Source organism: Ziziphus jujuba, chromosome 1, assembly GCF_031755915.1.
Source record: "Ziziphus jujuba cultivar Dongzao chromosome 1, ASM3175591v1".
Taxonomy (NCBI): domain Eukaryota; kingdom Viridiplantae; phylum Streptophyta; class Magnoliopsida; order Rosales; family Rhamnaceae; genus Ziziphus; species Ziziphus jujuba.
In genome coordinates this window covers 31,738,233-31,765,357 of record NC_083379.1, presented here as the reverse complement: position 1 = coordinate 31,765,357, position 27,125 = coordinate 31,738,233, and the positions used below count along the sequence as shown (strand labels likewise).

Genomic DNA, 27,125 nt, shown 5'->3' with positions numbered 1-27,125 from the left:
TTTTTATAAAATATGCCCATGGAATATTATGAGATTTGATTATGATATTTCAAGAAATTATTATGCTTGGAAAAATGTGGATATTTGAATTGATGGATTTTGGGAGTTGGTGGATTTGAAAATCATGGAATTTATGGTATTGATTATAAAGAAATTACGGAGAATTTCCGGGTTCAAGCGGATGGATTATGCCCGCTATGCTTATGAAAAATGTGAAATTTGTTATATAATTTAAAATTGTGAAATTTATGATTTTTAGATGCACCGTGCACGTACTGGTGTTCTGTTTATATGTGATATGGTTAGTGTGCACACGGTTGTGATTAGCGCGCAGGTGGGTGTGATTAGCGCGCAGGTGATGTGATTAGCGCGCAGGTGGGTGTGAGTAGCGCGCGGTTGATATTATGAGGGTGTCCTGTGGATGCCATCGGAGAGGGCGGCCACCCCCCTTTGGCCGGGACACCAGGTTAGCAGCGGCGCAGTGGGACGCCACGCGACCGTATGCCGGTTTCTCTCTATAACCTCCTGTCTGGCAGTACCTCGGGACGCTGGGTACTCTGGCGCCACTGGTATATAGTGGGTGCATCAAATGATTTTCAGAACTGTGTTTTAAAAATAAAATGTTTGGAAACTGAATTGGAATTAAAAATATAATTGTTACCGCTTCTGGTATTTAATTGATGTCTTGGTTTTCGGGGAATATGGATAAAGGGTTTTGTGAAAATGTTTTAAAAGGGGAACCTTTCCAACTGAGAGAATTGTAAGGGTTTTGAGAGAAAATATTATTTCCAAATAATTATTATTTATATACCTATTACCGTGGTATTATATTGTATAGTAGTAGGGTCGCTCACTGAGATGATTAGCATCTCACACTCTTAAATTCCGTTCCTCTAGGTTCCAGGTTGTCGGTGTTCATCCGGAGCGGACTTGATCTTCATCGCTGTTTTACTTCGTGAAGTACCCTGTTCTTCTTTATTGCAGTTGTACTATTTCTTTCATTCTTGTTGTATTTATTATGCACTGGATTACTGTATTTATTTTGAAGTGCTGAAATTTGTTGAACCAATTTGTAGTATTGTGGGAGGAATAAGGGGATATTTTTGAAGTGTGTTTTCAGTGCAGGTAAATTTATGGTAAGTAAATCCCTTAGGGGAGGTGCTGCCGGATTTTCCGTTGGAAGGTTCGGTGGTATTTCCCTGGGATCAGGGCTTGTCTAGGGTTCCGGGAAGGAATTCTGGACGGGTCCTGACATCATTCATGCCTATAATCATGGTAGAAAAAATTAGTTGTATAATGTCACATCCTTATTTAGTAAAATATTGGTAAATAAAATTGATAAATATAGAATTAATGTTATTTTTATTATGTAGTAACCAACATTGATAAAAAGGAAAAAGAATTGACCATGCATCTAATTGTCTTGTCTAATATAACGCTTCACATTTGTATGCAATAAATGCCTTATGCTCTTCTACTTGAAATTATGCTATTACATGGCTTAAGTGTCAAAATGCAATTTTTTGTAAAATAGAGGTACAAAAATGTAAAATTTTTAAATTATATTGAAGATTATACAATCTTTTGAAATTATATATATATATATATATATAATTTAAAATATTAAATTATAAAAGGTCTCTTAGTTTAAATTTTTGGATTTTAATTCCTTTTTAGTCTTTCTTAGCCAGCAGTTTGTCCAAAGTTAAAATGGACCGATTCGTGACAATGTGGTGAGTTTAATTTTCGAGCCGAACACAATGCTCTAAAATTTGAGGCACTATAATATTATTAACTTGTTTCTTTAAACAACTAATTTACTTTATATGACCGTAAAAACGGAAAAAAAAAATTTATATGCTTTATTATTATTATTATTATTATTATTATTATTAAAAAAAGAAAATTAATAATCTTCCCTGATTATTTATTCACTTATCAAGTAATCTTTCACTAAAAAAATTAATATAAAATATAATTAAAAGATTAAAATAGACGATTTACAAAAAATAGAATAAAAAGGAAAATAAAATACCATGTAGGGGTAGTGATGCATGTTATGAAAATCTATGAAATCTCACATAACTAACGAGGGTAAGGATCAGTAATGGAAACCCCATTTGTCGACAGTTGGACAGAATTAGCTATTTTGCTTCTAGAATGATCATCAGATTCTATGGCGCCTGAATTGTAATCCGAAACTAATGACATATCATCTGATCCAATGGTGCTGCTGCCCATAAAAAACGCTGGGCGTGAGGGTAGAGCGAGAGTGAGAGAGTTGCTATTGAGCATTAGAACAATTGAATTCATGGTTGGCCTATCACTTGGATTTTCTTGGACGCACAGCAATGCTATGTGAATGCACCTCATTATCTCACTTGTTGAACCACCCCTCATCATGCCATCTACAACATTAGAAGATAAGCCCTCCCTCCAATTTCTCCATGCCTGAATTGATCATTTGTTGTTCAATGTGAAAAGACGATAACGCAAGTATTTTTATTATTATTTTTATTGATAATTTGAAATTAATGCATATTTCCTTGTCTTTCATTTGCAAATTTGGTAAAAGGAAAATGTATAGCAGTGATAATGTTACTTACATAGCTTAACAAGTCTTCTACATTCTCTCCCTGATGGAAACTGTTATTTTTTTGTCCACTTATAATCTCCAAAAGTAATACTCCAAAACTGTAGACGTCAGATTTAATTGAAAAATGTCCATTCATCGCATATTCCGGAGCCATATAGCCACTGTAAAAAATAAAATAAAATAAAAGAGAACAAAGGCCAACTTTAGTAACATAGAATTTGTGTTTCTCCAATCTTAATCTCTAAGATTTGCATTTTCTAATTAGTGCTGCTCTATTTATGATGCTTGATATCTTTATTTTAAATGATTCTATGGTACAACTTACATATCTTATAAGCAAGAAAGACATGTTAGATTTGTACTTACTAGGTCCCCACTATTCGATTTGTATTGGCTTGAGTTTGATCAACTATAAACAACCTTGCCAGGCCAAAGTCTGAAATTTTAGGATTCATTTGTGCATCTAACAAAATATTACTAGCTTTGAGATCACGATGAATAATTCTAAGACGAGAATCTTCATGAAGGTAAAGGAGCCCTCGAGCAATGCCTCCGACAATCTTGTGTCGCGTTTGCCAATCCAAATTTGCTCGCTTGATTGGATCTATATTAATTTCGAACAAATTGTTAAAACCGAGTAAATAGGCAAAGGTGTATACCCATGTGAAAGAATAAAATAATATTTCACGAATAAAGTACTACAGGAGAAGAAATTATAGGAAAAAATGCAGAAATGCATGAGTACCAAATATGAAATGATCAAGACTAGCATTGGGAACAAACTCATAAACAAGAAGCTTTTCATTTCCATGCAAGCAGAAACCGAGAAGCCTAACTAGATTTCGGTGCTGAAGCTTGGCAACTAATAAAACCTCATTCTTAAATTCAAGCTGTCCTTGACCAGAATCTCTAGATAACCTTTTCACCGCTATATATTCGCCATTGGAAAGCTTACCCTGAAGATAGTGCATAACAAAACATTAAACCTTTTTAAAAAAATTAATATCATTAGTCAACCAACTAATTTGTGGTCCATCAATTTGTTAGTCATTATATATCCGTACCCTGTAAACAGGACCAAATCCTCCCTGTCCAAGCTTATTTGCCGCAGAAAAGTTTTCAGTGGCAACTCTGATTGTGTTGAAATCGTATTGCAGGGATTCCGCAGTCGCAATTTCATCCCCTTCTTCAGGTTCTGTGCTACCTGGCTTAAATAAATTAAAATGTCTTCGTTTCCCATTTCTCTTTGCCTTTCTCAGCCTTAAATAGGCGCAAATGGAGATAATTAGTACAACAGAAACAGCTACTGGCACGACTATAAAGATGATAGTTTGAGTTGTGTTACTCTTCTTTCCTGCAAGGATATCGAGTGAAATTTTATATTGGAAGGGTAGATAACAAATTAATTTATTTAAATAAACCTTTAACGTCATAGGAAGGAAAAAATATGTAATTATACTATTGCTAAAATAATAATCTACATATAAAAAATATTTCACTATAATCCCTTTTTTTTCTTTTTTTGGTGCGCAGAAATACATCCATATTTTAGAAAATTTCATAATAGCCTCGGGCATTGAATTTTTATTTTAATTAGTTTTCTCACTCTAGCTTTTTGGCAAACAACTAGTTAACATTACATATTGTATTGGAAATGAAATTTTTAACGTTTTATCAGATATATTTCATCAAGCTTTATCTTTTACAGAAAGCCATTCATAAACATATGTCTGTAATAATAATAGTAATAATAATAATAATAATAATAATAATCATAGTCATAAAAAAATGATTGATGTATAAATTTTTATACCTTGGGTAGGACTAGGAGGAATGTTGATCGATGTTGGAGGATCAGGATCGTAGAAGATTTCGACCTCATACCTGATGTTACAGCTTGGAAGAATAACTCTTCCACCTTGTTTCCCAGCACTATGAATTGGAATATCTCCTATAGCTTTATCTAAGCATTTGGTGCAATTGTCCCTGGACAAATCTGGGGTGCACTGCACAAGTGCGTATATAGTTTTAAAGTAATCCGGAACAGATTGATTTCCAGATGCATATTTCCAAAATGAATCACCAGCCGCAGCTTTACTTTTCAGGTCAGCCAATAAGGTCATGAGGACTTCATTGAAGCCATCAACATTTGATGATGTTATGTTATTAAGATTCCACAAATAGTATCTTGGATAATCTATCAGGACTCCGGCAGATATGGAGTCATCATTGTTTGAGTACCATAACATGCATTCGTCATAACCTCCGATTGCCTCTTTCCGATTAGGACAACGGTCAGTGAGACGATGTGCAGAGTTGTTGAGGCAGCTACGGCAAGCCTCCGGCTGAACATCTCCTCTGCAAAGTCCGATTGCGTGAACTTGGTCTGGGTTTTGGCCGTAAGAAGGATTGTAAAATCCATAGTCTATCGAGGTGTTCGAGGGAAGGGTGGAAAGGAGGTGATTGAGGTTTGTTTGGTAGGTGCTGTTATCGGTGAAGTTATTACCTAGACAATCGCCGTATCTCAAGTCTGGCTGGGCAAAGGCTCCAGTGATCATGAGAAGTATAAAGATGGAAAAATTAACAAAAAAAGAATTACTCGAAGACACCATTGCTGCTGCAGCTTCTTGTTGGCGTCAGTAAATCATTGAAAGGTTTATAAATTGTGCAAAAGCTGATCATAGAAACTTTTATGTGGTTTGATATATTTCTACGGAGCTTGTTTTCTTCTCTTAAGTTGTACATTGGGTTCCACCTGCAAACATCCGGGTTGGAACAGTCAACGTGTATTATTTTATAAACATTGGTTTGAAAAGCAGCTTATATAATTTCTTGGAAAATCTATAAGACGGTGTGGTTCATTTAGACATTTTCAAATAAAAAGTAAACAATTATTTGCAAGATTGGTTTAGTGGTAAAAACGTTTAGAATTTACTTCTAAATCTTAGGAGATTTCTGTTAAGTTCTCTTTCTTTTTTTTATCTCAAATATATTGTAATTCTAATAAGAATCAAAATAAAAAATAAAGTTCAATTAAATATAAAATAAAATATTAAAATAATAAAGGGTTGCTAATTAATCGAAAATGTATATATATATATATAATGGTAATAATAAAATAATAAAATTAAAGAGAAAAAACCCTTAGGCACAGATGGAGACCGAAGTGAGGACACTGACAACAACAATAATATGTGTAACCGCATTTGCCGGTTTCTTTTGATAAAGACAGGACTGGTCGCCGGTCAAAACTATGACTTTTATCTATTTATGTATTTATGTTGACCAAACTATCTAGTCAAATCAATCTACCTAGACCATTCACCCAAAGAAATAATAATAATAATAATAATAATAATAATAATAATAATAATCATCTATCTGAACGTGTGCAAAGATCAGTGCGATCAACCATCGAGCCTTACTTCTTTTGAACCATTCAAAAAAAAAAAAAAAAAAAAAAAAAAAAAAAGAGAAAAAAAAGTCTTTGAACTTCGTCAATTAATTTAGGTTATAAAATTCTAAGCCGACTTTCTTGAAAAAAAAACAAAAAAATTCCAAAAAGAAAAGTTTGACTTTTAAAGCAAAAAAAAAAAAATCAAATGATTCTTATACCGTATAATTCTATATGAGCTTTTTATAAATTATTAATACGTGAATAAAAAATGATTGATATGATTTTGAAATGATTATGTGATAATTTTTTTAAAAAAAAATTTATGAAAATATCATGCAAAAATAGATAGTTAAGGACCACCTGATTTTATCTTACTTTAACTATGCCAAAACTAGTATATATATATATATATATACGGAAAAAAAAAAACTTCAATCAATGTAAATGCTGAAATTATGGTAAGCATAGGCTTGTTATAAGCACTTATAACTGAATTTTTCACTAGTTACATCTACCTGTAAATGGTTGACGCTAGGGGTCTAAATTAGCTTAGCAATACCGACCATTAATGTTTTCAAGGTCTACTTGCATTAGTTTAAAAGTGATGAAGCTCGACTCATGCTTGCATTATTTGAAAATCTTCTATCCAATATAGCTTTCACTCATTTGTAAAAAGTTTAGACCAATTAGCTTAACTAAGCTCGTTATAAAACAAAAGCCTAAAATATTTGCACATTTAATTCCAAAATTTTTTTGGATCATTAATTATTAATACATTATATCTACTTTCTATATTTAATTTCATAATTAAATATATAATAGTATTTAGGTATCATAATATTTAAATTAATAAAATTTTAAATTCGAGCTACCTACAAGTTGCTCAGATTAAATTGGCTTCATGTATACTATATGAGCTTTATTTACTACTCTAGATTGGCTTTTTTTTTTTTTTTTTTTTTTTTTTTTTTTTTTTATGGATTGAATTCAAACAAGCTTAAAGTGAAGCAATCTAGAGTCGATCTCGAACGGTTTAAGGTTGTTTATAGCCCTGCCCATCATATCTTCAACATTACACTAATGGCAATGAGCATGTATTGAAAGTAAATAATCCTAATAGCTTATGTGTCAATATTGAATGTATCCAATCCTAAATATATAGGATTAATTATAGCACTCTAATTACATAGAATATCTTATATTTATCTATATACACCATCAACACCCCCCCCCCCCCCCCAAAAAAAAAAAAAAGCAACAATTATAAATTTTCTTAAAATTTGTCATTGAATGTTAGGACCCTCCTAGAATTATCTACAAAATCCTAAGATAGCTTCAATTAGAGAAAATCTCATTGAAATTTCTACAGAAAGTTCAGTAATATCTCCTTTGTAAATTGAACTTTCCAAATATTCTCCCCAAATTTTAACTTAGCACAAAAAACTCACTTTTATAAATTCATAGCCTCCTAAACCTCTCATTTATTACAGTTCCATAATTTTACTGTACAACACACATCTGAGCATCTAGGAAATATATAAATACTAGTTTATGTTGTTGAGAAACAATAAATTGTAAGATATCCTCAAATAAATTAAAATACACATATAGAAATGATCCTTTAAATGGAGTAGTTAAGGTTGTAACAATATTTCCGATAACATCACCACTATTTAGGACCAACATAAATGCATATTTTCTTTATAAATATTTATGTATACATAAATATGAATATATATATATATATATATAGTCTCTCAAAAGATTAGAGTAATTGCTTGTAGACTAATATACCTATTTGAAGGTTGAAATATTTGTCTAAAGGCTAATATACTTACCAAAAGACTAACATACTTACCCAAAGGTTAATACACCTGCTCGAAAGCAAACCTAGATTTTTGTTACTAGTACTGTACAAACTTTCGCATTAATTTATAATGGTAACATGTACTCCAAATCCATAAAGTTATCAGTTCAAACAAATACAATAATCATGCAATTTGTAACACTCCAACCTGAGAAAACACCCCAAATTTGAAATTTGATCAAGTTTGAACAAGATTTACAAGGATTGACCAAGTGGGTCCTATAATTGACTTTTTACTATTGGAGGAATTTCATGTTAACCAAGGTACCATGGAAAATTACTCTTTGACACGAGTTTATAGACCAGTAGTATGCCAAATTCGAAGATAAGAATTGAAAGTTATAATCAAAATAAGATACGATCCGAATTGATCAAAGAGTCTAAGTTGACTTTTTATTTACATAGGTTTTGACATTGACTCATGTGTTATATGAAAGTGCTTGATGATACAAGGCCACATACTGGTAGCATGCCTAATTTGGACCCACGGTTGAAAAGTTACGGGTATGTAAAATTATATCTATTTTTTTCAAAATTGATTTTACCGAGTAATGGAATATTCAAAGGAGTATTTCATTTGTACCACGTGTTACCAATTGGGATGCACCACGTGTCATGTTTATAAAGTGCCACATGTCATCCCTAATATAATATAATGTTATTATATTGTTATTAGTATTATCATTATTATTATTATTGTCGCTATATTTTCCTTCTATCTATATTTGCATTGGTATGTTGTAAAACGACATTAACATGCAGTACGGTACTAAGTGGGTGGTATGGATGGATGTGATTAATTTAAAGTATTTTATGTTTATTAAATTATTTTTAGTATATGCATCTATATTTATATTCATTATCGAAGTGTCACCAATTGTGGAATTTATTGTAGTAAGATGGAAGAGATAAGGTGATATGATATAGGAGTACATTTTCGTGCAGTTAATTTTTGGGATATGTTCTACCCTTAGGGGACATACTACCGGATTTTCTGTAGGATGATCCGATAAGGTTTCCCCCAAGATCAAGGCTTGTCTAGTATTCTAAGAAGGGATCCTAGATGGGTCCTAACAAAGTGGTATTAGAGCTCTAGGTTCCGTTACCCCTGGGAGTTTTCGGGATATGGTGCGATGGTGTATCTCAGGTGGTTAGCCAACCTCATATAGTTATGGTCAGTCAAAGGATAACGTAGCTAAATAATTTGAGTAGAGGGTGTAAGTCCTTATTAAATCTACTCCTAATCTAGGTCTAGTAAATTTCGAGGATGAAATTTTTATAAGGGTGGAAGATTGTAACACCCTGACCCAAGCAAATACTCCCAAGTTTGAAGTTTTGACCAAGTAGGTCCTATGGTTGACTTTTTAATATTGGAAGAATTTCATGTTGATCGAGGTACCATGGAAAAGTACTCGCCAACACAAGTTTATAGATTGGCAGTATGCCAAATTCGGATATAGGAATTGACAGTTATAGTTAAAATGAGATGTGACCTGGACTGATCAACGAGTCTAATTTGACTTTTTATTTATATAGATTTTGACGTTTACCCATGTCTTATATGAAAATGCTCAACGATACGAGTCTGTAAATTAGTGGCACCCCTAATTTGGACTCACTGTTGAAAAGTAACGGGTCAGTAAAATTATATCTATTTTTTCGAGAACATCGAGTAATGGAATATTCAAAAGAGTCTTTTATTTGTGCCACATGTCACCAGTTGGTATGCATCACTTGTCACGTCTATAAAGTGCCATTTGTCATCCCTAATATAATATAATATTATTATATTATTGTCTTATATTATTTTATTATTATTTATTTTTCTTTTCCCTTTTTCTTTCTCTTTTTCTCTTTCCCCACATGGAAAAAACAACCCCGGGGGGCTTTCTTTCTTCTTCTTCTATCTTTCTTTCTCTATCTTCCTCTCTCTCTCCCCTTCTCTCTTCCTTTCGGCTTCCCTAGCTCGATCTGAGCGTGTCGTTAGCTGACCATCCATTATTTGAGGGCCGCACTTGCCGGTGTCGAGGCTTCACTGGTGGCTAACACGTGCGACATGACGGTGGCTGGAAAAACTAAAATCTTATGGAGCCTGATAGGAAGAGAGAAAGGGGGGAGAGAGAGAGAGAAAAAGAAAAGAGGGTCCTCTAGGGTTGTTTTTCCCACGTGGGGAAAGAGAAAAAGAAAAAAAAAAAGAAAAAGAAAAAGGAGAAAGAAAAATAAATAATAATAAAATAATATAAAACAACAATATAATAATATTATATTATATTAGGAATGACACGTGGTATTTTATAAACGTGACACGTTGTGCATCCCAACTAGTGACACTTGGCACAAATAAAAGACTCTTTTGAATATTCCATTATCCGGTAAAATCAATCCCAGAAAAAATAGATATAATTTTATAGACCCATAAATTTTCAATAGTAAGTCCAAATTAGGCATGACACCAATCTACAGACTCATATCGTCAAGGACTTTCATATGACACATAGTTTAGATAGGGCATTATAGTGAAAATGACCAAATCTACAATGTCATAGCTTGGATTTATCAAAAGTTATATTACATGTATCTTCCTTTTGAATATTAAGATTCAACATGAAATACTTGTTAACTATAGGCAGTTTTACAGTCAAAAAACCTTTCTTATCATAGATATAACATGAATTTCTTTAAAAAAAAAAAAAAATTAGCCAATCAATAGAATTTAAGGCACATTTAGCAAATTATAGAGAGGGGACATAAAGAACCTGATTAATACGCCTTGGTCTAGCCTTGGTTTGAATCAAAACAGTTCCCCTTCCAGCAGCCTTTACAACTTATTCATTTCCAATTCTAACCTTGAGCTTGATAGACTAGTCTAAATTTTGAAATAGACTCTCCTCCTTAGCCATGTATCCTGTGCATCCACTGTAAACCAACCATGTAGTGAATTAGATTCCAGTAATTAAGAAGCGAGAAATACATTTCTTCGGGCTTCTCTACTTCTTCTTCTTCGATGATGTTTGCTTGCTAAGTTGTCCTTCATTTGCCTTGCACTTTTTTTAGTTTGCAATTTCTTTCAAAATGACCTACCTTTTTGTAGAACCTACTGTCAGGACCCGTCCAAGATCCCTCACTGGAACCCTAGACAAGCCCTGATCCCAGGGAAATCCTACCGGACCTTCCAATGAAAAATATGGGAGAACTTCCCCTAGAAGTTGGACTTACCACAAATTTTCTGCACTGAAAACACACTTCTATATACATCCCCTTATTCCTCCCACATTACTACAATTTGATTCCACAAATTTACAGCACTCCAATTAAATAATAGTAAATCAGTGCATAATTAATAATTAAATGTCCAATACAGTATACAGAGCATTATACAAATAAATGTAGAATTAATACAACGTCAGATAAAGAAGTAATACAAGATGAAGAGGAAAAAAGGGAAGAAATGCTTCTTGAACTTTCGGCAATAAACTGAGACGTCGGGCTCGCCCCGGACGATCAACGTCTCCCAACCTGGACCTAGGGGAACGGAATTTAAAAATATGAGATGCTAATCATCTCAATGAGTGACCCTATCTACTGCATAAATATAATAGTAACGATAATCACAGTACGTTTGATTAATTAAGAATAAATAAATAATACTTTTAAATATCAATTCCTCTCAATAACAAATACATAAAACATATTTATCAAATATTTAATTATGAAATATTCCAACAATGAAATTTGATAATAATTGCCAAAATCTCAAATTCCTTAAAACCAAAATATTTTATGATGCACAAATATTTAATTCCATTCAATTTTGGCACCAAAATTCCAAATATAAATTTACTAAATATTCAACACATTAAACATATTTTTCAAATAACCAATTTACACAAAATATATATGTTTTAACATCCCAAAATAATTTTGAAGGTGGGTCACTCACCTGGAGCACGCAATTAATCCAACCTCCATGGGATCAATTTCACGACATACACGTGCTCCTAGAACAACAACATTACACATCTCAAATAAATTAATATTTTATTCGGATAAATAATACCCGGTATCCGGGGGGACTAACATAAACGTTAACCAAAATTTACAAGCAATATATCGAATCGAAGCTTGTGAGGTGGGGATTATGAATCCGTCTTACTTTCCGGAGATCGAACCGGTGGTGGCTGGAATCTCGCCAGAAAGCTCTCGGCCTTTAGAGCCTCGATTCTCTCAAACCATCTCGAATTTGAGGAAAATGACACTAGATTTGGATTCAAGGGGTCAAAATTAATGGGGAGGGACCAGCGGTGCAACTGGGTGCTCGCCGGAAGTGGATTTTCCAACGAGCCGCCGAATCCCACCGGAAACCATCACCGCTGGTGGCCCGTCCGGTGGCTAGTGGCCGAGATTTTTGGATGTTTTGTAGATCGAGGGGAGAGGGTTCCAAGGGGACCAGCGGTGAGACAAACGGAGGCCGGACGTTGAAAAGATCTAAGTTTGAAGATTTTCGGCCCCTCGCTGGAAAATACTCCGATCCCGGCGCGTCGGAGGTCCGGTAGCAGTGAAATTTGGTGGGCTGGCCAGAAATGAGAAGGTGGTGAGGGTTGGCTGGCGCGTGTGACCTGAAAATGGCCAGAAATGGGTCAAACAGCGGTGGCTGGTGGTTGAGGGGAAAAATGGCCGTCGCGGGAAAACGCTCCGATCTTGGCGCGTTACCTGTCGGTTGGCCTTGAAATTTGGGTGGCCGGTCAGAATTGAGAGGTGAAGGCAGTGGGGTGCCGCGTGTGGCCCTTCGGTGGCCGGACAATGGCCAACCGGTGGTGGCCAATTTTTCTCCCCCTCTCTTTCTCTCTCCTCCCCCCTCTTTTCACACCGGTTTAAGGCTACCGTGGGTGGCACTGTTCACCCACGTGGACCTCTAAGATGTTAACACGTGGTGTCACTATTCATGCATTGTGCATAATTCGAAAATAGAATAAAATATTACGGTAATTGGAAAACTTCGCATGTCCATAACTTTCAAACCACATGTCCAAATCGGACGTGCCGCTAGTCTACAGACTCGTATCGACGAGTACTTCACAACCATGCATGAGTCAAAGCTCAACTTTGCATGAATAAAACGTCAACTCGGGCACCCCTTGGACAAGTTGGACTTCAACTTGTTTTGCTTATATCTTTCAAACCGTAGTTCCGTTTTCAACGTGCTACTAGTCTACGAACTCGTGCCAATGTATACTTCATAAAGGTACCTCAGTCAACCTAGAATTCCATCCGAGTCAAAAAGTTAACTTTTTCCTTGGTCAACGGTCAACTATCAACGGTCAACCTCGGTCAAAGTTGGAAAATTTCCGTTGTACTTTGGGATGGGGTGTTACATCTACATTAAATGGGAGGCTTGTCTTTATATCTGCAATATTCCTCCTTGTGGTTTGTTTTGGTACAATGTTTACATGATGGATAACTTGTCTTTTATTCTGAATTTATAGAAACCTACACAACTTTCCCTTGGTTTGAACTTCCTTTCGTAGGTTCCTTACCATCTTGTTTGTTTTGCTTACTTTTGTGTCTTGCTTGGAATGCTCCTTCAATGTTATCTTCTTCATCTTTTATGCTGAGCCTTTTTTCAAAGGCATAAAGCGTACTAATCAGTATTGAAATATCAAGAGTTTTAAGATCAACAGACTTTTAAATGGTTGAAATCTTTCACTCATACTTTGTTGGTAGGCATACAAAAAGTTTTTCAATAATATTTTCGTTTAGGAAATCTTGGTCGAGAAATCTGATCTTGTTTATCGCATCAAGAAGCCTTGAAACATATTCTTTAATAATTTCTCCTTCCTTCATTTTCGTGAGATCAAACTCCCTCTTCAAGGTTCTTAAATTGACAGACTTGACTTTGTTACTATCTTCAAATTCTACGTTCAATTTGTCCCACACTTCCTTTGAAGACTTAATATTAATAATCCTTGTAAAACTACATTTGTGATAGCCTGATGTGTACAAGTCAAAGCTTTTGGCTTCCTTTAGATTATCTCTTCATGTCTTTAAATTTGATTTAGAGTGGATTATTAGGTAGAGGAGGAGGATCAGTGTCTTGCTCTACTATTTCCCACAAATTAATGGCTTCAAGATAGGCTTGCATCTTGAAAGCCCATAAATAATAATTGCTTCCATCAAACTTTGGAGGACCAGAACCAATTTGCTCACTTGAAGACATTTTTAATAGATCCCTCAAAAATCAAGCTCTGATACCACATGTTGAAAAAAATATGAAATACGCTGGCAAATACACCAAAGAGTAAAGAACTTAAATCTGTTAAAACATTCATACATCATTTTCTATTTCATCATTTTCTTCATACATTGATCCATACATCAAAGTGAGATCAGCAAAGCTATTTATACTAGGAACGTAACTTGAAATTAACACCAATTCTATGAATGTGGAGTAGAAAATTAATTACATCACAAACTCTTAAAAGACTTAATACATGCATACATAATACTTATCAACTTCTTCATTAATTAAGTCTTATCTTCAAGATAAATGGAATAATTCTCAATTAACAAGAACCTCTTCGACCAGATCAAAAACCTCTCCTTCCTCTTCCTTCTTGTAGCAGAGGAGGAATGGAGAATCTGCTTCAATGGAGGCTATTCCCTCTGCTGATGCTGCATGCTTCTTTTCTCATTTTCTTTGGTGTTCAAAACCGTTCTAAGGTCTTTTTTTTTTTTTTGGAAACTTTAAGATTCATTTTCATGGTTTGCTTTAATCTTTAATTTCTATTTGAGCTCGCTGTACCTCTTTTTCAAAAATTGTTTGGCAGGAAAGAAAAGTTTTAAGCTGGATAATTCATCTTGTGGTTGTCAAGATGATAAAAAACTCAAAACAGTCCCACAATTTCATTTTACTGTTTCATCCATGGTTTTCTCTAGAACCATACATAGAATATGACACAGTAATTTTTGACACAGAAAAATTATTTCATTTTTGATGTTCTTCTTTTTATTACTGAATTTCTTTTCTGCTATATAATTTCAGCTAATCTCCTACTGTTTAGTTATTTATTTTATTAACATTTTTTATATTTTGTTAGTAACAAGAGGATTTGAAGTCTTTAACCTCATCCATTTATATCATTGCCCGAAGTGTCATCTAGCCTCAACACTAATGGATTGCTTCTATGTAGGTTTGTATGTATATATATGTACATGTGTGTATTTTGTTAAAGCTGAAGTATGATATGCTATACTGCAATGGACATTATACTTGCTCAAAGTTGGTCCTTCATGGGTTTCATTTGAAATATTATATGGCGAAATTTGACAAAAGTTGCCATTTTTTTATTATAATTAATTTATTTATTTATCAAAAAACTGTTTGTTACAACAGCTCTTTCCGAATAGTTGCAGTCTGCTTCCTTACGAACATTATTGGATAGCAAGAAAGTGCATTGTAACACCACAAGGCATTATAGCCCCGGCATGCATGTTTGATAGTTTATTTTTATTTATAAATCCTAACGAATTATATAAACCAAACATTGAATAAATGCTCATTCTCTCTCATTAGCCATGTATTCTTATTTCATTTTTCTTAGTTTATTCTTATGCATCACCTGATCAATTCATTCTTCCTGTATGAAATACAGGGCGGGGAGATCGTTTCCATTGCTAAATAAGACAAAAAGCATTCGCGTTCCAAGTTGGGGCATGTAAGTGCTTACGGAGAGGCTGTTGTCATGTCTAGCTTGATTGATGTGTAAGATGATAAAGAACTTTATTTTCTGGCTTATTTTTTCATGGTTTTAGTGAGTAATGGTTTTTTTTTTTTTTTTAAATAATTATATTGAAAGGTAAAAATGTCCAGATGAAGTACTGGAAATTTGGAAAAAATTTGATAGAAACCACATTAATAAGCTACTATGCTACTCTTATTTGAAGCTAACATTTTGCAGAGTTTTCTAAGGACTATAAAGAACTTCATTGCACGTTAATAGAAAATTAATCATCCTTTGCTGTTCTGCAGTTGTTGTAACTCTACGATACTTTTACAAGACAACTCTGTTTCTATATATGTTTTTATGTATGCCTAAGTCAATGGAATGTATGATGGTTTTCTATCTTGATATTTAAGGGAGATTCCTGAATAATTTATTTTCCATCTAATAAGCTACTAATTGCTCAAGTGATCTGGTCTCTCTTTGAGCTATTGAAAATTCTTAATCATTTTGTTTAAAATTAAGGCCATAATTAGATCTAAGGAAGAGGATGACTAATTTGATTGGCTTTGAATATACCATTATTATGAATGTACAACTGGAAAAGTGATTGAAGAACCCAAAAAAGAAAAAAACATTCTAGTTCTAGTTACTATTAGTAAGCAAAAGGAATGTCATTGAAAAGACATGAATTATTATGCTATTCTTACATATTTCAAAATTTGAATGCTCCTGGTTACATTCATGGCAGGCATGCACACATTGATGATCTTGGAAGAACTGAGTGGGAAGGATTTCCTTCAGGAACATTAAGCGGCTGCTGCTGGTATGCCAATGTGGTTTCAAAATTGCTTAATCAATGCGCTAATGCATTCTTATATTTGATTTTATGGAGTTGATTTTTAAGGCTTACAATACTTTCATGCACACTTCTTAGACCTTTAGAAAATATAAAAAGATTCTTTTCTGTCTTACATTCTTTTCTCTAATTTCTTGTCTATTAAATCCAAAATCTCATAAACTTGCTTCATTTTTTTCTCATTCTCTCCCTCTATATACTGTCAGATTACTCTCTTGTGGTACAACTGCTCACAGACATGCATTGACATTTATAATCACTTTTGTTTCTACATGTGGAATAATAACATTGGTCGATATGCCTTTGAAAAGTCTTCCCACAACCATCTCTAGGGAATCTATGGAACTCAAGGTATTGAGGGCTTTACTGTTATGATTTTGCAAAGCATGAAATCACCTCTTCGCTCTGTTAAATTCAAATGGACTTTCAGTTTATTTATTTTTCATTTGAATAAAATTCTCCAGGTATTCTCACAAACCTTTTTATGCTCTTGCTTATCAGATTAAGTCTGCAAAAAAGAGGATTTATATCAATGTTGGTATGGTCCTGGACGTAGATTGTCTTTTTGACAACAATATGAACAGGTTTCTGGGGAGGTCTTGTTCCAGTTTAACAAATTTACTCTAGAGGATCTCCTAAATGCTGGTGTTCTTGGTTTGAATGTTACTATTTAATAAGTTAAGATATTTAACAAGTTTTAGGCTGGCTTGATGGAAAAGGGAATCAATGCTTAGATTCATGTCATTAATATACTCCAACTGCTCATATATGTGAATAATATTTTCCCTAAAGCAAACTCTTTTTTTTTTTTTTTATCTTTTTCAGTTTCACAAATTAAATGAACGTATGTTGTAGTTGGTGGCTATTGGTTAATTCCGGATTATTATTTCACCATTTAGCTTTATCACATTAATCAGTCATATACAACGATTAATATATTTCGCATGGTGCATATTAACATTAATATCATGATTAGTTAAGAATGTTTATATTAGTTAAGAATGTTTATACTTGTATACTTTATCCTCATCTTTTATAGTCTTTTATGCATCCACCAGGGATCAATGACTTTCCTGTGACAAACACCAGTCATATTAATATTTTTTTGCTGTCCAAATATTCATATCTAAATATGATCTAGCTTGCTGAATACATGTTACTGTTAATGGAGATGATATGAATTATTGGGTTGCCTGCAATGCTGCATATGCATTTGCTTTTTTTTTGTCCAATTAGCATAGTCATGATTCCTTATGCTTATTCTCTTTTTCTTCATCATAACGGTTGATGATTTGATATCTTGCATAGACTGCAATGTACTGTACTTTGAGAATATTTGCAAATGGTTTCAATTATATTGTTTATTAGGAGGGACTGTCTGTATTTGCAAAATACAGAAATCCTTTACTTATACATGAAAAGATCAACAAAATCCTACCAGTGACTTGGGACACGAAGAGGGCGATGATGATGCTCGCTCGTATTCAACTTATCTCAAGACTAGGTCCCTAGTGTCTATACTGGTACTGCAATTTGTACCATATTTACGGGAAGCAAAAGATGGAGGTGATAGTGTAACTGTTGAGACTTGCCCCCACTATCTAGCTTTCTCAGCTGAAGAGATACGGGATGGAGATACTCGTTTCAAGGGTTCTCCGCACATCCATGGTGCAGCCAATAAAGGGAAATAGTGGGAAGCTCTGTTGGTATGCCACAAAGGTCATAGGTTCATGACCTGCTATCATTCATTGATTCTACTCGTTAGTTTCAACTTTTGTTTCAGGAAGGACACATTGATATGTTAAGTTCTGATCATTCCCCAACCTGGCCGGAGCTTTAAGCTCCTTGACAATTGTGACTTTTTGAGGGCTTGAGGTGGAATATCATCTTTGCAGGTTTTGTAATAATTGAATGTTGTAGAGACTTGGAGACGTAAAGTGGCAGGTTTGTAACAATTTGGATCAGTATGTGCAGTTTATTCTTCCAGTAACGTGGTCATACGGGAAGAAATATTGAGTAACTCTGGAATAATTAGCTTCATGGTGGGGGTGAAAGACCTGCCAGGCTTGCTGGACAAGAATCATGGATAACGTTATTTTCTTTCTGTTTTGCATTCTCCTAGTCTAAATGCATTTTTCAATTATTTTTGCTCTGTAACTTACAGGGGAACATTGCAATTGGAAACCTTGCTGATATGGTTGTTTGGGAACTTGAAGTAGAGTTTAACCTCGACCATGACTACCCTGTATACTTAAGCACTCTATATTTAATTTTTCCTACTTATCTCTTTCTCATCTGAATATTTTGGAGCCAATTATGAATAATAGAGGTTCTTATTTTCTTTATGTTTCAATTTATAAAAAGGTAACTCAGCCTACAATGGGAAGAAAGTTGTATGGAAAAGTTACAGCAACGTTTGTGAGAAGAAACCTTGTCTACCAAGAGGGGAAGCAAGCTTCTGTTGCCCGAGGAGTTCCAATCCTCCCAAAATAAGAGTTGGAAACATGTCAAACTTCCTTGGAACTTAGAATTAGGTGAAGGGTCTATCTTTACATTGAAATAATTAGGAAAATATATCAGTCTTTCCTACTTGCCTATAAGCGTTTCACATTCATGTGGACCATGTCTCTACAGTACCATACAATAATAAAAAACTAATATTTTTTTCACAAAAATACACCAACCATGACTAATAATAATTTCAATCTTTATCAACAAGTATCAAATTTAAAACTTTTTATATGAGGATTGGAGGGCAAGTTTACCATGCAAATCCGACCAAAGAGAATACCACCAGAGGTCAAGAGACAAGACAATCTTGAAAGGGGTATTGGAGAGGAGGTTCTCGACATTACTGAAGAGGGCGTTGAAAGCTCCGAGGCATTTTAATATGAACCAACCTGCTAAGCCATTTGATGCATTTCATATAATCCTACATTCTTTGTAGCTTTGAAGGCTTTATACTTAACAAAGTCAAGCACAAACAAACTTTATAAAAGAATAAACCAATGAATGGTCCATAAGGATACTGTCGAACCCTGCTAACTACAGAATTTTGAAGATTCTTTTAATTGTAGAGTTAATGTGAAAACCATACACATAACTATCCAGTAGCAAATAAAATAAAATAGTAAAATATACTTTTAGAAATATGCATCTTGGAGCTTAGTTAAAATGATTCATAGACAATGTAAAATAGCAAATAAATTAGGTCGTCACTTGAACATCTCATAGTTTCTTAATCTACAATTGGAAATGAAAGCCAACTCTGGCACCATTTCTCGAATATTGTAGCACAAAATTTCTAAAAGAAAAGCTCAATAGAAATCAAGACAATGTCCTCCTCAACGTTTTCTCTCCGCCCGCCATTTGTATACAGGTTTGGATGTGGGGTTGACAATCTCATCCTCACAAAGCTTACGTTTTCGTCCCTTTTTCTGTTTAATGAAAGGTCTTATTATCATCATCTTCAATGAAAAAACAGATAGCCACACGGAAACGAGGACAATTTTAGATTCAATACCTGCAATTCCTTCTGCATTGTCCTGACTCTACTCCTCCTCGCTTCCAGTTCTCTGTAGGAAGAAGCTGTTTTCCTGCCAACAGGATGTAAAAATATGCGACTTCAAAATGATAAATTGCCTCCAATTCAGGACAGTAAAGGATATAAAAGTAGCATGCAAAACAAAAGGTAGCTACCAAGAGACTAACAAATATATGAAATGATAAAAAAATTTCTTAAAAGACTAGTAGGCTATCTAGAATTCGGGATAATTAGAGGCAAGAATAAATAATTCCACAAATAAAATCTAACGTTTAGGAATGACATAAACAACTAATATATTAATAGTGAGACCAAATTTCAAAGTAATTTGGTCCACCAGGAGAAAAAAAAAAAAGGGAAAAAATAAAATAAAAAAAGAAATAGATTTTCCATAAGAAAGGCACCTTGCCCTCTTTCTCTAACAGTTAACAATTGATTTTGTTAGAAACCTCTAAGACTGTGTTTCCATTTTTAGGTAAATGACATAATAAAAAATAGAACATTTTGTAGACACCTTTTTATATGCTTAGGAATGTCACAGAAGCAGGCAACATTCTGCCCTTTGAAAAGCGAGATTGTATTTCTTTGGCATCCTCCCTAAATTGAATGAGCAAAGGAGAATTTACAAAATCCAAATGATTATAAAGAAAAGAGAATTGATTATGATTCCACCGAAATTTGTATATGAAAAAACAAAAAATTCAGAATGCACAAAGTAAATATTTTCTGTAAGGACGCTAGTTAGAGAAGAGAAACTCAAACCAATCTTCAGCAAAATAGATATATCTACTGGATGATTGATTGTCAAGAGAATGCAGCATGGTGGCCAACTTTTTAATTTTCTGCATCAAACAACTAATTAATCAACAGGAAGTATTCATAAACTCAATAGGCTTACGATTAGAAACTATAATATATATCTTCTCTTTTAGTACTTATTTGGCACTATTATTCTGTGAAAATACATTTGCTTACTGTAAAATTCACCTGGAAAAATGAATGGAAAAGAATTTGACTCTATTTTCGAAAACAGCAGAGGACAGGAATATGAAAGCAAAGAATGATTTATAACCAATATATCGATGTTATTCAGCCTATGTTTTGGGACTGTTTAAGCTATAGTGTTAAGGCTTCAGAATTGTGAAAGTCACATCTTTTTCGGAAGAAGAGTTAGAGATATATAATTTTTTTTTTTTTAAAAAAAAGAAAAAGGCAAAACTAATCATGCACTGTTTGTAAAGGGAAGCAGCTAAGCAGCTACTGGGTCATCATTGTGACTTGCTCATGGTGATACGCCTAAACCCGTATTATATTAGCCTTTATCTCAGTTAAGTTCATATTTTAATGGAATGACCTCAACCACTAACCAACCTGTGATTAAACCATGGTATAATGAAAACTCCACAATAGATGATGGACATCCTATTAATAAGTCAAAACTAAAACACTCACCCTCTAATGGTGTTTTAAGTGTTCAAAGAGAATAAAGAGAAATTCAATTTCACAATTAATTTTCTGTATAAAATTCAAGCTTTTATTCTCATTGAAAAATAACCCTTAAATAGGTAAAAGTCACAAAGCAATAAACCCTAGAAATTAAAGCAAAAACCGGCCATGCTTGTTGTTTCCTAATGTGGCCGAATGTTCTCTCTCATTTCCTAATCTAATTTTGATTAATTAATTCTTTTATTTTGAATTAGAAATTAATTAATTAATTTACAATGAAAAAAATAAAATAATAACTTTTCTAAGTTAATTTGTCCAGCAAATAAATAAATAGAAACCAAATAAAAGACTAATTTCCTAACACAAAAAGTCAAAATCAAATTAGGAAACTAAAAACTATCTTTTTGACTAAGTTGTCTTTGACCAATTTAAGCTCCAAATCAGCTTCCATATACTTTGTAGGATGCCAAATAGGATAATCATGGAGTCCCACATGTTTCCCTTGCTTGGATCAAAGAGAAAATGTCAATTCAGTAAAATATAGTAAAACCAGCGAGCAATACAGCAAAATCGGCCATCTTTCTCCCTTGTGCACAGAGCCCCTTTTTGTTTGCCTTTGAGACAGCCTTGATTCTATGACCTCTTAATGTTATCCATTGAAACCATGAAGTATTGAAACCATTTCTTACTGCACGGAGTCCATATTTGCACGAAAATAGCTATCTGGGTCCGTATCGATCTTTACCACTTGTATGCTTAAAACGGGTCTTGCATCTTCGCGTATTGACAAGCCCCTTTAGGAATTAATTACTCCCTGGATAAAAGCAGCTAGATTGTCCTTAAATCTCTTAGCTCGAGCTCTAGTGATCGGCCTGGTCTTCATCTGTATTGGGTCAGCACCCAAGCGGGTTGTCGGTTGTGCGGGCTCGGGCGGATTCGCATCAGTGTAGGAATAAAAGATCAACACATCAATCTACTTTTGACTTTTTTTTTGGTTGGTTGTTTTGGAAAACATTCGTCGCAAATTCAATTATGTGCTTATGTAGTTATTAAAATGTACTTTATCTATAAATTCATAAGCCGGTACATTCTGTTAAATAGTTATAGCCTATAATATAGCTTCAAGGGAACTAATCTAAAAGACACGTCTAAATAGTTCTTTGACCACTCTTTTTGGTCATTGAGAAATCCATTTTTGGTGACCAAAAAGAGTGCTCAAAGAAAGTGATTTTTTTTAGGAGTGCCAGCAGATCTAATTTGGGTTTCGGTGGTAGCGGTAATGGTAATAGTAATGGTGGTTCTCATATGGGAGTTTTTGGGAATACAGGATTTGGTCTGAGTTAATTGACAAGTGGTCATTTATTTATTTATTTTAAAACTTCAGAATAAACATTAGCTTGGTTATATGTTTATTACATTGTTTTTTTTTGGTTTTTTTTTTGTATTTTTTGGGTATTCCTTTTTTTTTTTTTTTTGGGGGGGGAGTTTTTTTGGATTTTTTGAGTTCTTTGAATTTCACGTGTAAACAACTCACCACCATTGACCATCTTTTGTTTTTTTTTTTTTTTTTTTTACGAGCTTCAGGCACCGATTTTGCACCGTCCCCATCAACAAACTCAAAAGCTCGACAATCTCCTCAGCCGTTCAAATCCACCATCTATCTATCGTCGCCATCTTTCTCACATGCTGATCAAGCTCTCAATCCAAAATTAGTTTTCTTCACCATTGTCAATCAACTCTTCTCATGCGCTGGTTTTCTGTATATTTTTGTTATTTTTCTTAGAAAGAGATAAATCTATAAAAATAATATTTTTTACTTTTTTTCTATTTTTTTTTTTAGAAAAAAAGTTTTATTTATTTTTTTTTTGGATTGACTATAAAATTTTTTTTAGTATTTTTCATAAAAAAAAGTTTTATGTATTTCATAATTATAAATCATTACTCTTTTTTTTTTTTTAGAAAATATTGTAAACTAAATTTTATATCTTTAAATATGTATATTTATAATAAAATTGAAAAAATATATTATATGAGATAAAAAAATTTTAATGGTAAAGTGAAACACTATTGGTTTTTTTTTTCTTCTAAGTAAAATATTGAAATTAGAATATATTAATAATTATGTTAATATTTAAATTAGTATATATTTTTTTAAAAATCATTTTTAAATGCAACAAGTAATTTTTTTCAAAATGTTAAACAATAAACAATATAATTATAATTATAGAAGCGATAATTAAAAATAGCAAAACTACTAATATATTTGTATCTGCCAGAAATTCATATAATGTATCATACAATATATCTAGCGTTGTCAGTTAGTGTAATGCGTCCGACTACACCACCAGATAAAAAGATATTTACTTCGAGAAAATGGCATACAACTTAATCATCATCATCTCATATCTTGACAATCTATTATCTTATGGTCACAAGGGAGTGGCATATAACTCATCATTACTCCGAGAGAATGATATATAATCTATCATCGTTCTCTCTTATCGTGGCTACACATAAGATGACTAAGCTTGCCCGCGGTTAATAACGTAAAATAGAATCACTGATACTATATGGTACATCCTTTAAAAACAGCAGTATATTATTCATAATCACCATTTCAAAATCATACTTTCAATTTATCCAAAATAAACAGAATACCATAATCCAGAATTTAATATTCAAACATGACTATTTATTTAATTATTTCAAATCATCATTTCATGGCAAAATATAAATAACAACAGTGGAATATAATTTACCATAAACCACTTTTAAGTATTTTGAAATATAAAACACTTATATATGCATTAAAATATACAATTTTCAATTTTTTCTTAATATCAAATGTTTCACAAAAAGACTAAAACATCATTTTAAATACTAAGATTCCCAAGTTCACTATGAACTCTTTAGAATTTAAAATCATTTAAAAACTTATTAAAAATCACATAAAATGATAACACACACATACACACAAATATATATATATATATAAGCATATATTCATATATGTTGTGATAAGCATTTAAATCAATTCATATAGTGTATTAATATGCTCAAAATCATTTAAAAACATAATCCACTTACAAATATTACTGACATCCACTTGTACTTCTCCATAAGGTAACCTCCAATCTCGATACAGGTATTTATAATATAATAAAAGTATTCCTTAGGCTTCAAAATCAAAATTCAAGACATCGATGTGTATCAAATGTATTAAAAATACTTTATGCAATTCTAAAATTGGACACTGATGGGTCCAATTATACAACAAACACTTAGGATTTAATATCCAAAATTGGGGTTTTTCACCCAAAGATCGAACTTAGGAAATTAAACCTTCCTATGGGTCCTATTGACATCTAATTACATTAATACGACTTTAATTTTGTCCAATTTATCCAATTGTATCGAAACACAATCCAATTTTTATTCTGTATTTAACTAACTGATATAAAAATAGAAAAACTATCAAATGACATCAAAATTTAGAAAATTTTATGTCAATGAAAAGCTTGTTAAATTGGTAACCTTAGTCCAAGAACATCATCGTTGCCATAAAACGCGTCAAAAAATTTGATCAAACTTAATGCTGATAGATCTTTCAAATCATGAAAAATTTTGACAAATGAAGGTGGAATTGAGCTGAAAGGGTCCAAATTTGGGGGTGGGCCATATGAGTTGAGCTAGAATGGCTAAAAATGGCCAACTCGCTAGAAAAAGTAAAACAGTTGCCACCAATTTCAAACAGTCAACTTTAGCGCACCTGCCGGCAGTTTGGTCTGAAAACTTAGTAACTTGATTATTTGAAGATGGGCTTGCTGATGATCAGGCACGTGTTGATGGTGGTCATCAAAAAATGGATCAAAATCGGCTTCACTCGGTTGGTGTTTAAGCGGGTCGTGGGTTGAGTCAAACAAGTCTATGGGTTTGAGGAGGTATTTAGATTTGGGACTTTTGGATATTTTTTAAATTGTTTGATGAAGGCACAATGTCCCATGTATTTACATACCCTTGGATCCCTAACAGACAAAAATTCAGAACTGATTTAGACATTGTATAATATTGATGTTTAAAAACATTTCGGAACCATAACATTTTACTTTATAAATCGAAATTAGGTGTGCTGCCAGTCTGCAAACTCAATATCAACGAGTCCTGTGCAATGGTATAAAAGGTAAAGTAAGAATCCATCTCCAAAAAAAAGTTAAACTTAGTTCCACTTGAAAGTCTAATTTGGTCAAACTTAGTCAAACCGCTAAAAATTCAAATTTTAAGTTTTTTTCTTGAAATAGATCATTACACAAGTTCATAAAATATTAAAAATATAATTGTATTTTAGAGTGTGTTAATATCTTTCTTTGTTTTCGATCTCTTCAGGAGATCTTGTAACCGCGCTTTCAATATAATAAGCATACTCAATCATTAAGTTTTCACCTTTTGGTGTAACACTTAAGATTTTCAACCAATTAGTACAATTAATTTTGAATTATTTATTTTTCAATTTTTCAATAACTTATAAATAATGTGTAGATAATTTAAAATATCATATAGTTTTAAGATCATAATCATTTTTAAAGATTTTATGTAGCTATTTTGAATAAGTTATTCACAACTATTGTTAGGACCATCCCTAGATTCCCCATCAAAGTCCTAGACTTGCTCTGACTAGGGAAAACCCTACTGAAGGTTCCTATCGAAAATCCAGTAACATGTCCCCTAAGGATTTGACTTACCCAAAAAATCCCTACATAGAAAATACACTCTAACAGTACACTGCTTTATTCTTCCCATCTTACTACACAATTTTTCCATAAGATGTAGCACTCCAATAATAAATAATAAAAGGAACAAGCACAAAAATTAACAATTAATAAAACATCCACAGCAATAGTTAGAAATTTCTACATCTAACATTTAGTACCAAAGCATACTAAGAATTTAGTTTAGGAACAAAAATAACACAATTGCATAAGAAATAAAAATAGTATTACAAAAAAAGAATGGGAAAATTGTTGTACTCCAAATGAAACAATGGAAGAAAAAAACAATGAACTCACACTCCGGATGGTTAAAGCCCACTAATCACTTGGGCTTAGGGGAACGAAGTTAACAACAAAATAAGGAGATACTAATAATCCCAATAAATGCCACACATCTAAGTACTAAAAATATTATTATTATAAAAGTAAGGATAATTAATGAAAAATAAATAAATAAGTAAATAAATGACAAATTAGAAATTAAAATTAAATAATTTAAGAAATTGTTTAGAAATAGAAGTTCCCTCTCAAAACCCTTACCAATCCACTCACTTTGAAAGGTTCCCATTTTAAAATCATTTTTCATAAAATCCATAATTTTTTAATATTCCCCAAAAATCAAAATAGTAGTGTGGAAAATATAAATAAACTTAAAGCTACAATGGATATATTTATAAAAATAAATATAAATTTAAGGCAAAAATAAAAATAAATACAAAATTAAAATTTAGACAAAAATAAATATAACAATAAAATAAAAATAATTTAATATGATAAAAAAATGAAATTCAAAAACTTAAATAATTTATAAAATGGCAATTAATTAATTTAAAATAATAATTTAAATAAATAAAATATATTTTATTTTTAAAACATAAACCAGGTAATACCTGATGCACCATACTAAATCCCAATTGGTATCAACTGGTACT

General features: G+C 32.8%; 1 protein-coding gene and 1 pseudogene across 1 annotated transcript; one reads left to right on the top strand and one right to left on the bottom strand.

Annotated features, from left to right (window-relative positions):
• Positions 1 to 1,901: 1,901 nt before the first annotated feature.
• Positions 1,902 to 5,385, bottom strand: LOC107418147 (cysteine-rich receptor-like protein kinase 44). The gene is made up of 6 exons (XM_016026816.4): positions 4,410 to 5,385; positions 3,661 to 3,950; positions 3,342 to 3,552; positions 2,963 to 3,200; positions 2,607 to 2,757; positions 1,902 to 2,451 (listed from the first exon to the last, which is right to left on the bottom strand). The coding sequence occupies exons 1-6, from the start codon at positions 5,206 to 5,208 to the stop codon at positions 2,086 to 2,088; spliced, it is 2,055 nt and encodes a 684-aa protein (XP_015882302.2). The 5' UTR covers positions 5,209 to 5,385; the 3' UTR covers positions 1,902 to 2,085.
• A 9,102-nt stretch (positions 5,386 to 14,487) lies between these two features.
• LOC125420687 (allantoinase-like) lies at positions 14,488 to 18,930 on the top strand (annotated as a pseudogene).
• Positions 18,931 to 27,125: the final 8,195 nt, after the last annotated feature.

Coding starts and splice junctions, on each gene's coding strand:
- LOC107418147 (XM_016026816.4), bottom strand. CDS start 5,208: ATGGTGTCTTCGAGTAATTCTTTTTTTGTTAATTTTTCCATCTTTATA. Junction 3,951..4,409: donor TCCTCCTAGTCCTACCCAAG/GTATAAAAATTT, acceptor ATATCCTTGCAG/GAAAGAAGAGTAACACAACT. Junction 3,553..3,660: donor GATTTGGTCCTGTTTACAGG/GTACGGATATAT, acceptor CACTATCTTCAG/GGTAAGCTTTCCAATGGCGA.